The sequence below is a fragment of the Oncorhynchus mykiss genome, chromosome 6, assembly GCF_057628025.1.
Source record: "Oncorhynchus mykiss isolate SJ-2025 chromosome 6, ASM5762802v1, whole genome shotgun sequence".
In the NCBI taxonomy this organism is placed as follows: domain Eukaryota; kingdom Metazoa; phylum Chordata; class Actinopteri; order Salmoniformes; family Salmonidae; genus Oncorhynchus; species Oncorhynchus mykiss.
In genome coordinates this window covers 23447312-23461148 of record NC_143027.1, presented here as the reverse complement: position 1 = coordinate 23461148, position 13837 = coordinate 23447312, and the positions used below count along the sequence as shown (strand labels likewise).

The window sequence follows — 13837 nt, the reverse complement described above, 5'->3', positions numbered from 1 at the left end:
TATATATATATATATATATATATATATATATATATATATATATATATATATATATATGTATATATATGTATATATATATATATATATATATATATATATATATACATATATACATATATACATACATACATACATACATACATACATACATACATACATACATACATACATACACACACACACACACACACACACACACACACACACACACACACAATACATTTTATGTCCGTATGTAAGGGTTTTACCTGGCAGTGATAGTAATGTAAGTGAGCCTCCATGTTGTCTCTGGTTCACAGGTTTAGCTCCGTGCAGCTGCTGGGAGACCTACTGTTCCACATCTCTGGAGTCACAGGGAAGATGACCACAGAGACCGCCTCAGAGGACGACAACTTTGGCACAGCGCAGTCCAACAAGGTATTCTGACAAATATGCATGATTGTACTGTATAGATGGTTGATTATAAAGTGGTTTGTATGTGGTGTTGGTGCTGAGCCCTCTTCCTTCTTTCCCCCAGGCAATCATCGGAGCCCTGGGTGGAGAGAGGCGTAACCGAGTCCTGTCTGGCCTCTACATGGGCCGTTCAGACACCCAGCTGGTGGTGCGACAGGCCTCCCTCCACGTGTGGAAGATCGTGGTGTCCAACACTCCCCGCACCCTCCGGGAGATCCTGCCCACCCTCTTCACCCTGCTGCTGGGCTTCCTGGCCTCCGACTGCCCTGACAAGAGAACGGTAACGCTACTGCTCATTAAGTCTACATTCTATGGATCCGTTTCCTCCTTGCTCAATAAGTCTACAATCTATGGAGCCGTTTCCTCCTTGCTCAATAAGTCTACATTCTATGGATCCGTTTCCTCCTTGCTCAATAAGTCTACAATCTATGGATCCGTTTCCTCCTTGCTCAATAAGTCTACAATCTATGGAGCCGTTTCCTCCTTGCTCAATAAGTCTACATTCTATGGATCCGTTTCCTCCTTGCTCATTAAGTCTACATTCTATGGATCCGTTTCCTCCTTGCTCAATAAGTCTACAATCTATGGATCCGTTTCCTCCTTGCTCAATAAGTCTACAATCTATGGAGCCGTTTCCTCCTTGCTCAATAAGTCTACATTCTATGGATCCGTTTCCTCCTTGCTCATTAAGTCTACATTCTATGGATCCGTTTCCTCCTTGCTCATTAAGTCTACAATCTATGGAGCCGTTTCCTCCTTGCTCATTAAGTCTACAATCTATGAAGCCGTTTCCTCCTTGCTCATTAAGTCTACAATCTATGGAGCTGTTTCCTCCTTGCTCATTAAGTCTACAATCTATGAAGCCGTTTCCTCCTTGCTCATTAAGTCTACAATCTATGAAGCCGTTTCCTCCTTGCTCATTAAGTCTACAATCTATGGAGCCGGTTCCTCCTTGCTCATTAAGTCTACAATCTATGGAGCCGTTTCCTCCTTGCTCAATAAGTCTACATTCTATGGATCCGTTTCCTCCTTGCTCAATAAGTCTACAATCTATGGAGCCGTTTCCTCCTTGCTCAATAAGTCTACAATCTATGGAGCCGTTTCCTCCTTGCTCAATAAGTCTACATTCTATGGATCCGTTTCCTCCTTGCTCAATAAGTCTACAATCTATGGAGCCGTTTCCTCCTTGCTCAATAAGTCTACATTCTATGGATCCGTTTCCGCCTTGCTCAATAAGTCTACATTCTATGGATCCGTTTCCTCCTTGCTCAATAAGTCTACAATCTATGGAGCCGTTTCCTCCTTGCTCAATAAGTCTACCATCTATGGAGCCGTTTCCTCCTTGCTCTCACAGCTTTTGCACTTTGTCACATCCCCTTTGTCTAACTCACTGTGGTCCTGTTCATTAATTGCACATTGTTAAACATTTCAGTGTTCTGAATTTGAGTGTATTTGCATTCTGTGTTCTCTCCTGCTTCTGATCCCTGGGTTACTGAATGTGGCTTCTCTCTGTGGTTGTAGATCGCTGCGAGGACACTTGGAGACCTGGTTCGTAAGCTGGGAGAGAAGATCCTCCCAGAGATCATTCCTATCCTGGAGGAGGGTCTGCGCTCAGACAAGAGTGATGAGAGGCAGGGTGTGTGCATCGGCCTCAGTGAGATCATGAAGTCCACCAGCAGGGATGCGGTCAGTACCTCAATACATACCTGGTCACTTTTTCCTTCATCTTTTAATTCATGCTTTATTTAACCTGGCATTTAACCTTGATATGAGTATCAATTTTTCAAGGAAAACTTTAAATGTCTTAGACATAGCAGGGGTAGGTGATGTGATGGTAGAGCAGTAAGTTGACTGTGTATGTTTCCAGGTGCTGATATTCTCTGAGTCCCTGGTCCCCACGGTGAGGAAGGCTCTGTGTGACCCCCTGGAGGAGGTTCGAGAGGCTGCAGCCAAGACCTTTGAGCAACTCCACGCCACCATCGGTCACCAGGCCCTGGATGACATCCTGCCTGCCCTGCTCAAACAGCTGGTGAGAGACACATCCCCACACACCAACATTAACCCTCTTCACCTCTGAACAACCCTCTGTATCCACCATAGCCATTAAAACCAGTAGATTTCCTGACGTCCTCCACGTATTCCTATGGAAAACTCCCGATGGTGCATGAATTATTTGATTTTGAAGCGTGCCTTATTGCTGAATTGGGGATTGAATGGCACCAAAAAATCACTAAGGATCATGGTGAAAGTGGCTGGAACTTTGGTCGATGTAGTAGCTTTCATCCTGTCGGAGTCAGCCGGGAGCCTCCTCGTAGCCTGCTGGCACGTGATTGGTCTGTGTCAGCACGTGGTCCTGTGTAACGACAAATGTTGTTGTCCAAATGGATCCCTATTTAATACAATTCCCTGATTTGTAGCTAACTTTAAAATAAATCACTGTGTGGCTCGAACTTGATCATAATAAACACATTTTAGAGCTCTAAACAGCCAACAAAAAAATAAAGCCCGTTCTGGCGATCGAAATTTACATGGGATTTCTATGGCAGACCAGGACATTTTGTCACTGGTACGTTGCTACGCAGTAGCCTACCAGCAGAGCTTGTGACTTTACGCTCCAAACCGGACACTGGGGGCCTGGTATCCACACATTGTGTTCGGTTATACTCACTCATGTCCCTCAAGAAATTCTGGAGAGGGCAGAGAGGATCCACCGCGGAACAGAATATAGAGTGAGGTTAATGTTTCTGTGTGCAGGATGATGAGGAGACTGCGGAGTTTGCTCTGGATGGTCTGAAACAGGTGATGGCAGTAAAGAGTCGCTCTGTGCTGCCCTACCTGGTGCCCAAGGTGAGCTGTCCAAACATTATACACTCTACTAACAATGGTTCATCTCAATGATAATTTATTGGATTTATATAACACTTTTCCTGATGCTCAAAGTTGTTTTAAGTCTTTTTTTATAGTATGAGTGTAGTTCTATGTATGAATGCTATCCTCTCCTCTTCCGTGACAGCTAACTGCTCCTCCAGTGAACACGCGTGTGCTGGCCTTCCTATCTGCCGTGGCTGGAGACGCTCTGACACGCCACCTTGGGGTCATCCTGCCCGCCCTCTACTCCTCTCTGAAAGACAAGCTGGGAACAGAGGAGGGGCAGCAGGTAACAACGGCATTCATGATTACAATATGGTTGTAAAGCAGTTCCAAGTGCACAGGCACTACTATTAGTCATCATCATGGGATAATATTACAGTGGTTCTTAGTGGGCTGTTGTGGTCACTAGATGATGGCTCTGTCCCCAGGCTCATATAACCCCTGTTCTCACCCCACCCCTCCTCTAGGAGCTGGCCAGCTGCCAGGCAGTGATCCTGTCTGTGGAGGATGAGGTGGGTCAGCGTATCATCATCGAGGACCTGCTGGAGGCCACCAGATCACCTGACGCTGGTCTCAGACAGGCTGCCGCCACCATCCTGAACGGATACTTCTCCCGCACCCGCCTGGACTACAGCGCCCACACCCGCAACCTGCTGTCAGGCCTCATCCGCCTGCTCAACGACTCCAACCCGGAGGTCCTGGTGCAGAGCTGGGACGCCATTAACTCCATCACCAAGGTTAGCAGTTGGCACCAAGAGCATTACAGGCACTGGGAATGAGTTTGTCAGGGTTTACTGACGTCGTACAGTATTTGTTATGTGTTTTGGAGCTTTATTCAGCATTGATTTTATAGATAACCTTGTGACCTTTGGTTAACTGACAGAGTATGCATCTATGTGAAGTAATGTTAAACTCTTTGTTTTTGTAGAAACTGGACGCTGGCAGCCAGCTGGCTCTGATTGATGACCTGCACAGAGACATCCGGTCAGTGGCAGCTGACGTCAAGGGTCAGCATCTACCTGGGTTCTGTCTGCCCAAGAAGGTAAGCCTCTCCTCTAGAAAGATGGCGCATTTCCACTGAGGATTTAGCCCAGTGGTTTACCCAGAAGGCTCAGACTTTTCTGTTTCCATCTACACGAGCCGGCACCCATGTCACACTGGGCCATGGCTCTGGCGGACCTACTTTAACTTGGAGCCAAGCCCCCTGGGTACTTTTTAGCTGGCATTTACATAACACTGGCTAACTGTGAACTTTAACACCTCACAAAGCAACATTCTTGAATGATACATTGGTTGTTGAAGTCTTTAGTATCACACTCCTAATGGAAACTCACTAAAGAAGTCCACATGCTTCCCAGCCGCAATGTGCCGCCTTATTCTAAAATTGATTAAATCATTTATTTTCCTCAATCTACACACAATACCCCATAATGACAAAGCTAAAAAAGTTTTTTTTAGAAATGTATGCAAATGTATTAAAAACAACAACAGAAATACCTGATTTACGTAAGTGTTCAGACACTTTGCTATGAGACTAGAAATTGAGCTCGGGTGCATCCTGTTTCCATTGATCATCCTTGATGTTTCTACAACTTGATTGGAGTCCACCTGTGATAAATTCAATTGATTGCACGTGATTTGGAAAGGCACACACCTGTCAATATAAGGTCCCACAGTTGACAGTGCATGTCAGAGCAAAAACCAAGCCATGAGGTCTAAGGAATTGTCCGTAGAGCTCTGAGACAGTGTTGTGACGAGGCACCGATCTGGGGAAGGGTACCAAAACATGTATGCAGCATTGAAGGACCCCAAGAACACAGTGGCCATCAATCTTAAAAGGAAGTTTTGAACCACCAAGACTCTTCCTAGAGCTGGCCGCCCGGCCTAACTGAGCTATCGGGGAGAATGGCCTTGGTCAGGGAGGTGGTCACTTTGACAGAGCTTCTTTAAAAAATGTTTTTATGTATTTCCTTTATTTAACCAGGTAGGCTAGGTTGTGAACAAGTTCTCATTTACAACTGCGACCTGGCCAAGATAAAGCATAGCAATTCGACACATACAACAACACAGAGTTACACATGGAATAAACAAACATACAGTAGAAAAAGTATATATACAGTGGCAATAAATAGGCCATGGTGGTTTAAGTTATTACAATATACCAATTAAACACTGGAGTGATTGATGTGCAGAAGATGTGCAAGTAGGGGTACTGGGGTGCAAAGGAGCAAGATAAATAAGTACAGTAAGGGGATGATGGTAGTTGGATGGGCTGTGTGCAGTGATCTGTGAGCTGCTCTGACAGCTGGTGCTTAAAGCTAGTGAGGGAGATATGAGTCTCCAGCTTCGCTGATTTTTACAGTTTGTTCCAGTCATTGGCAGCAGAGAACTGGAAGGAAAGGCGACCAAAGTGGGAATTGGCTTTGGGGGTGACCAGTGAGATATACCTGCTGGAGCTCGTGCTACAGGTGGGTGCTGCTATGGTGATCAGTGTGCTGAGATAAGGCGGGGCTTTACATAGCAAAGACTTGTAGATGACCTGTAGCCAGTGGGTTTGGCTACGAGTATGAAGCGAGGGCCAGCCAACGAGAGTGTACAGGTCGCAGTGGTGGGTAGTATATGGGGCTTTGGTGACAAAACGGATGGCACTGTGATAGACTGCATCCAATTTGTTGAGTAGAGTGTTGGAGGCTATTTTGTTGAGGATTGGTAGGATGGTCAGTTTTACAAGGGTATGTTTGGAAGCATGAGTGAAGGATGCTTTGTTGCGAAATAGGAAGCCGATTCTAGATTTAATTTTGAATTGGAGATGCTTAACGTGAGTCTGGAAGGAGAGTTTACAGTCTAACCAGACACCTAGGTATTTGTAATTGTCCACATATTCTAAGTCAGAACCGTCCAGAGTAGTGATGCTGGACGGGCAATTGTAGAATAAGGTTCCAATTTAACAAAATGTGGAAAAAATCAAGGGGTCTGAATACTTTTTGAATGCACTGTACGTTATGGCAACAATTTGATTTTTTTTGCTTCAGTGAAGGTGTTTTCGGCTGTTTTGGCACACATTTTTTTCCTTGAGACAAGCCAAAGTCTGCCCTTTCGTCGGTGATTGGTCAACAGTAGGGATTATTCAATTAAGTCTTTGTTGTCATTCAAGGAGAGGAGACTCGTTTTCATGCACATTATTTCATTGAGAAATACTGCACCAAACATCTTAGATGTAATTCTGACTATTTTGAGGACGTTTACTGGATACTGCGTCTCAAAATGTACAAACCACACTTGACGCTTTTTTTCTCCTTTTTCAAGCGAAGGTCTTTTTAAGGGAGTATAGTATGCAAGCGCACGTCTTCGGTTCACCTAGCCGAATTCGGCTAGTTACCAGCTGAACTGAAGCAAGCTGACACCTTAACACTAGAGCTTACATTAGCAACATGCATGCATCCGCCCACCTGAGGATCTGTCTTTCAGCAATCTATTTCCTGTGTTTGAGGCGGGAAAGGTCCACTTGTCACTTAAATCTCGCTGGATTGATTGCTTTAATTTCCCTCCTACGACTCTTTCATACTTTTGTGCCTGTAGTTTTTTTTTTACCGTTAATGTTATGACAGCGAAAATGTTTATAATGACCTGTCAAACACACTCTTGTAATGGCTGAAATGGGCTCAATGGAATACATTGTCTTTTTGTTGATTTAATGCATTGTCTCGACACTTACATCACAAGAAAGAGAAGAAAAATAACTTATTTTGATGGGCGTTTGTTTTTTTGTGGAATTGAAAAAATGTATTTAATACAAATTAGATGCGCTGCAATGAAAGCAACTTCCGGAAATATACACTCAGATTATAGTGATATTATGTTTGATCTCGCAAACAATGTAAAGTATGTTTACATGGGTGTAATCTAGAGCCAAGCGTGTTGATTTTTAATCCGAGGGTATCCTGCTATTGACACACTTGAATCATGCAATAGAACGTGACAACGTAATTGAGGCAGTCCAGACCGTGCAGGTAGGTTAGACTGAGCAAGTGTTTGGTGGTTGCAGGCCTGTTCCACCCCTTTATATTAATTGATTAATATATGCAAATACATCTGGTGTATTTATGCAAATGAGGCACATATAATTTTCTTAATCTTAACACAAAATATATAAAAGAGAACTGATACAATAAGAAAATGTGTGTGTGTGTGTGTATATATATATGAGTGCATTTTAAAATTTGACAAAAATTGATGACCTGAAGTCCGAAATCCCGGAAGTCCATTATTTGTCTGTGCCAGTAAAATGTGCTAGAATTCAGTCCATATATGAGGGATTATACAATTTCAAAACGTTTGGAATATCTTCATCCATTTTCCAACTGTTGAATTTATAATTGTTTTTAAAACCTTTTTAACAATTTTGATGACCGTTGATATTAATATGAAACACTGGTGACACACATCCTGGTGTGGGGGTAAGTGTAGATAGAAAAACACCAATTACAGTCACATCTACAAGTTACTCCAACTCAGGTTGACTAATGTTAATATGCCCTGTGTCCTCCCTCTTCCTCTTTCCCCCCCTTCTTCTTCTCCTCTCCCTCTTCCCCAGGGTGTGACCTGCATCCTGCCAGTCCTGAGGGAGGGAGTGTTGACAGGCAGTCCTGAGCAGAAAGAGGAGGCGGCTAAGGCACTGGGAGGAGTCATCAAGCTGACATCCCCCGATGCTCTCCGACCATCTGTGGTCAACATTACTGGACCGCTCATCCGTATCCTGGGAGACCGCTTTGCCTGGAGTGTGAAGACCTCTCTACTAGAGACACTCACCCTGCTGCTGGCCAAGGTCAGTGTCTGCTGATGATTCAGTCTGATGTTAAAGGCTGTGTTCGGTAAGCACACAATGGGAGGAGACATTTTTGGGGGGGAAATGGGGTTAATACATTAAATAAATAAACTATTTTCGCTCTTCCATTTCTAAACGTTTTCCCATTTTGTACCTACTAAACACAATCCTGTAGTTTCCTCCCTGCTGGAACGATGGTTGGTGTCTGGCTCTGGTCTTGACCATGTTGCTCTGCCCCTGTCTCCAGGTAGGCATAGCCCTGAAGCCCTTCCTGCCCCAGCTCCAGACCACCTTCCTAAAGGCTCTGCAGGACTCCAGCCGGGCGGTTAGACTGAGGGCCGCTGAGGCCCTGGGCCAGCTGGTCTCTATCCACAGCAAGGTGGACCCTCTATTTACCGAGCAGCTCTCTGCCATCAACAACGCTGAGGACTCCGGAGTGAGGTACGCAAAACCATTAAATTATGGGAATGTTTCTGGAATTTAGCAACCCTCAGGTGTTCTTACTGAGAAACAATATCAAGAGTAGTGATCAGTTCCATATAGGATTCCCCTCATTTAAGAAATTATTTTTGATTGATTAAATTCAATCAATCAAAATTGTGATCCTAGTGTTCTGCTCCCATATTTCAGGGAGACCATGCTACAAGCCTTACGATTTGTCATCCAGGGAGCGGGTTCAAAGGTTGACCCAGCCATCAGGAAAAACATTACCACGACATTGCTGAGCATGCTGGGACATGATGAGGTATGTACAAAGATGTTGGATAAATGAAGAGGGTTCACTCAGGTCGTTGTCAGTTCTGGTCTACTTAACGGGGTGGTTCTCCCATAGGCACCAATGCAATAGCAGCTGAGTCTAGTCTACTTACAGGCTGACAACACCGCTTGCGTCGCAAAATACATTTTGAAATCTATATTATTCAATCATTGCACCCACACTGCATTGCCAAGGGCTAAAATAGAAATCAGTTATATTTGGGACGCAGATCGCACAGCAAGTCCTGCCTCTCCCATCTCCTCATTGGTTTATAGAAGCAGGTACCCACGTGCCATCTCCTCATTGGTAATACCCACGTGGGTGACTGAAAGAGGAATGAGGTTAGTGGTGGTAATGCACCTAATTTATGAAAGTTGCCAATCGCAATATAATGTCAGTAGAAGAAAAAGCCTAGGAGGAGAGATGACTAGAAATGATTCGGTTGACCGTTTTGTGTGTGGATTAATTGTCGGAGTAAAGGACCTTGTGCTTTTCAGGTAAGATAACAACTCAATGTTTATATCCCAGGACAAATTAGCTAGCAACAGCCAGCTAGCTAAATAGGACAAATTAGCTAGCAAGTGCAAGTTAGCTAGCTAAATTGCCATAAATGTTTAATGCTTTTCGACTTGTTCCCAAATCAATGTAATTGGGCCAGAATTTGTTTTGATATTTTAACCTGCGTGTCGTGATCGTGTTTGGTGTGGGGGGGGGGGCTAAATAAATGTATGCACGATGGCGCACGCGCACAGCCGATTTAGGTTCTGAGTTACAGTGAACTCGAAGTATTCAGACAGTGACAAATGTTTTGCTTTGGCAATTCTAGCACGTTGGTTAATGTGTAGACTGTTGACTTTAATTTGAGGGTATTTTCATCCATATCAGCTTAACCATTTAGAAATTACTGCAGTTTTTGTATATAGTCCCTGCCCATTTTAGGGGACTAAAAGTATTGTGACAAATTAAGTTGTGTATTATAGTCAACCATTTTTAGTATTTGGTCCCATATTCCTAACATGCAATGATTACATCAAGATTGTGACTCTACAAACGTGTTTGCTGCAATTTGCTGTTTTGGTTGTGTTTCAGATTATTTTGTGCCCAATAGAAATGAATGGTAAATAATGTATTGTGCCATTTTGGAGTCACTTTTATTGTATATAAGAATCTAATATGTTTCTAAACACTTCTACGTTAATGCGGATACTACCATTTATTATGCATAGTCCTGACTGAATCATGAATAATGAAGAGTGAGAAAGTTATACGCACAAATATCATACCCTCAAAGACATGCAATACCGGGAGGTTAGCATTTGGGGGGGGGGGGGGGTGATATTTATGCCTAACTTTCTCACTCATCATTATTCACAATACATTCAGGACTATCCATCATGGTAGCATCCGCACTAATGCAGAAGTGTTTACAAACATTATTCTTATTTATAATAAAAGTAACTCGAAAATGACACAATACATTATTTACCATTTCTATTGGGGACAAAATATGAAACACCACCAAAACAAACAGCAAATGAATCCAACAAGTTTGTAGAGTCACAAACTTGATGTAATCATTGCGCGCTAGGAATATGGGACCAAATACTAAACTTTAACTACTTTAATACACGTATAAGTGAATTTGTGCAAATACTTTTGGTCCCCTACAATGGGGGACTATATACATAAAGTGCTGTAATTTCTAAACGGTTCATCCGATATGGATGAAAATACCTTGAAGTTAAAGCTGGCAGTCTGCACATTAACCTTATAGTCAATGTATAATTTAAAATCCAAAGTGCTGGCATACAGAGCCAAAACAACAACAGTGTCACTGGCCCAATACTTTTGAAGCTTACTGTAGTTTCTTGACTTTCATTGAACCAAACAAAAGCCGCGAATGGGGTGTCTCACTTCCTCTTCCATGTCTGGTATGTCTTCGTGCAGATACACTGACTGCAGCACGTATGAATGCAACAGATGTTTTTAAGGCAGACTACTGATCGCCCCTTTGTCTCCGTTAGTGGTAATTGTTAGAATTGAGTGCAAAACAATATCAGTTTTATCTTGCTAGCTAAATATATATTGTACCTGCAAGTTTCAGTGACAGAATCTTTTAGTGCTTTTAGAGTGCAATGTTACATTTTAGCTCTGATCAGACTTGACTTCCGTCAGTCTAGGCAGGATGTGGCTTTATGAAAGTGGTTTTTGGCCTCCTTGTCAGCATGTGTATGAAGCCTTAAAGCTGCAATAAGTAACTTTTTGGGCAACCTGACCAAATTCACATAGAAATGTGTGTTATAGATCTGTCATTCTCATTGAAAGCAAGTCTAAGAAGCGGTAGATCTGTTCTAAGTGCACTTTTTATTCTTCCCGTTCTCAAGTTTCATTTTTGCTCCTTTTACTTTGGGTTTTGTACACCAGCTTCAAACTGCTGAAAATACAATATTTTTTGTTATGGAATATATATTTCAGTGTTTTTGCTTGTTTTGTCACAAACTGAAATTAGGCAAACTATTAGAATTTTAGAAACCAGGTGCATCTTTAAGTAGACTGATGTCGGTCTAACTGTGTGTGTGTGTGTAGGATGCTACACGCATGTCCTCAGCAGGGTGTGTAGGAGAGCTGTGTGCCTTCCTGTCTGAAGAGGAGCTGAGAAGTGTGTTGCTTCAGCACGTCCTGGGTAGGAATTTACTGTCACACCATACTCTCCCTCACACTACCCAGGGTTTCAGGAGGGAATGTCTCTCTTGTAACCAAAAAGCTAGCCACTTAGCTAGCAAATCAGCAAACCAAATGCTGGAGCCCTGAGATGGATATAATTATTTGACTCATCTTAGATTTCTTATAGTTTCACCCCCGCAGCCCCCCCAAAATAATATATATATATTTATTTTTAAACATTTTACTGTATTAAAAATTATACCGTTGGTATTTCAAAATACCCCCGGTATACAGTATAAATGGTATATCACCCAAGCCTAATTTATAGCATGTTACTGTACAGCCACTACGTTCCAAGTTAGGCGCTTATTAATGGTAAAATCATATACGGGTATGAGTGTAAAGGGCTACCTCACTCTATCAAAATGGTAAAGTAGTAAGGAAAGACATTCATGTTTGTACTAAAACAGTGCCCTCTCTTCTCCTAGCTGACATATCAGGTGTGGACTGGATGGTGCGTCATGGTCGCAGTATGGCCCTGGCCATCGCAGTCAAGTCTGCGCCCGAGCAGCTGTGTGTGGAGGAGTACAGTTCAACTGTGATGGAGACCATCCTTGCCAATGCCACTGCAGACAGGGTAGATCCCATTAGTTTACTCATTCTGTTCAACCAGACCATGGAAGGATTTGCTTTCCAAGCACTCTCTTCCCCTGTCTTTACCCTCTCTGACTAACCACTGTGTCCTGTCTCCTCAAGATCCCCATAGCCACCAGTGGGATCAGAGCCATGGGCTACCTGATGAGACATCATCTCAGAACCGAGGGAGCAAGTGGCTCATCACAGCGCATTATCACACAGTTTGTCAAGGTGAGGCAGGGGGGTACTTTCTCTTTAAGGTCACTTTTTTTCCCATTTGCAAAAAATGTTTTGCCAATCGAGCACTGAAAGTGTGTATATTGTTAAATATTTGGGGTGCATGAATATGGGTATTATCTGTAAGAAATAAGAACCACTATGACAGTGCTCCTCTGAGGATTTGTCAGTAACCTCTCTCCTGTAATTTCCCCTGCAGTGTCTCCAGAACCAGTCCAGTGACATCAGGCTGGTGTCGGAGCGGGTGCTGTGGTGGGTGTTTAAGGACAAGGCCACGCCCTCCCTGGAGCCCGCCCTCATCAAGCCTCTGGTGAAGAGCCTGCTGGACAATACCAAGGACAAGAACACCAGCGTCAGAGCCCAGAGCGAACACACCATCGTCAGCCTGCTCCGACTGCGCCAGGGAGAGCAGACCATGCAGGTCCGTGACACACACATACAAATAAACATCCACACAGTCTCAATACTCATTATAAAGAGGACAATACTCGGGCTGATGGATTTAAGTTGTGCATTGTGCATCTGGTGTACTTATCCAATAATATTCAAATCTCTCACTCTGTAATGTTATGTTTGTCTTTCAGAGCGTTAGTGCCATCCTTGACTCCGCAAGTAATGACTTGCTGTCTGACTGTCACCGCCGCTCCCTGAGGAAGATCTCCAGCCTTCCAGACTCTAACGAAGAGATTGACGACACCATCCTCACGTGATGGGCAGGACTGAACACAGCTTGACAAATCCATACGGTTGCTCATGTACTCAGAAAAGACCTCCACAGCAATCAAGAAAAACTCTGTCATGTCTCACAATTGCATATATCTATGGAGATAACCCTCACACACACATACATCCCCATTAACTCCATGTTATCCATGGACCAAGGAAAAGGTATGAATTTACTCACTTTCCTTCATAATCCCCCCCCCCCCCCCCCCCCCTTGGACAATTATTTCATTTTTTGATGTTTTAGTGGCTCTAAACATACATTTAGAACATTTGTTTCATCTCACTAAGTGCAGTTAAATTTCCTGAGTGAGCTCACTGCATAAAGAAAGTAATTTGTGCCAATTCCTTTGACATTTTAAATGTGTATTCAATGACCCTCTTATTTTATTGAATTTATTTCGAGCATCACTGATACTAGTATAACAAAGCAGCAATTACATTTCTCCCATTGCTTATACTCTGGGTTTTATACCTCTGCTTTGTGTGTGTGGGGAACGCAACCTGTTACCTTTATGATAGTTGATATTCTAAACAATTATATGGTTGTAAAAATAAATCAAATAAAGACCTTGATTTGATAATGGTTTGAATTAGTCTGAATTAACTTAAGACTTTTTGCCACCTTGTGAACGTCACTCATTATATTTATCTAATTGCATTCACCAGTA

General features: G+C 43.0%; 1 protein-coding gene across 1 annotated transcript in view; it reads left to right on the top strand.

Moving 5' to 3' along the window:
- Window positions 1-13747, top strand: part of LOC110525536 (GCN1 activator of EIF2AK4) — a 34965-nt gene extending 21218 nt beyond the window's left edge. Inside the window, exons 42-57 of the mRNA XM_036979667.2 lie at window positions 300-417; window positions 518-733; window positions 1975-2139; window positions 2321-2482; window positions 3208-3300; window positions 3467-3610; window positions 3792-4061; window positions 4253-4366; window positions 7919-8149; window positions 8397-8590; window positions 8780-8894; window positions 11493-11589; window positions 12059-12207; window positions 12327-12437; window positions 12643-12864; window positions 13028-13747. Of these exons, the coding sequence (XP_036835562.1) occupies window positions 300-417; window positions 518-733; window positions 1975-2139; window positions 2321-2482; window positions 3208-3300; window positions 3467-3610; window positions 3792-4061; window positions 4253-4366; window positions 7919-8149; window positions 8397-8590; window positions 8780-8894; window positions 11493-11589; window positions 12059-12207; window positions 12327-12437; window positions 12643-12864; window positions 13028-13153 (2527 nt within the window). The 3' untranslated portion in view covers window positions 13154-13747. The remainder of the gene's footprint in view (window positions 1-299; window positions 418-517; window positions 734-1974; window positions 2140-2320; window positions 2483-3207; window positions 3301-3466; window positions 3611-3791; window positions 4062-4252; window positions 4367-7918; window positions 8150-8396; window positions 8591-8779; window positions 8895-11492; window positions 11590-12058; window positions 12208-12326; window positions 12438-12642; window positions 12865-13027) is intronic.
- The last annotated feature ends 90 nt before the right edge of the window (window positions 13748-13837 follow it).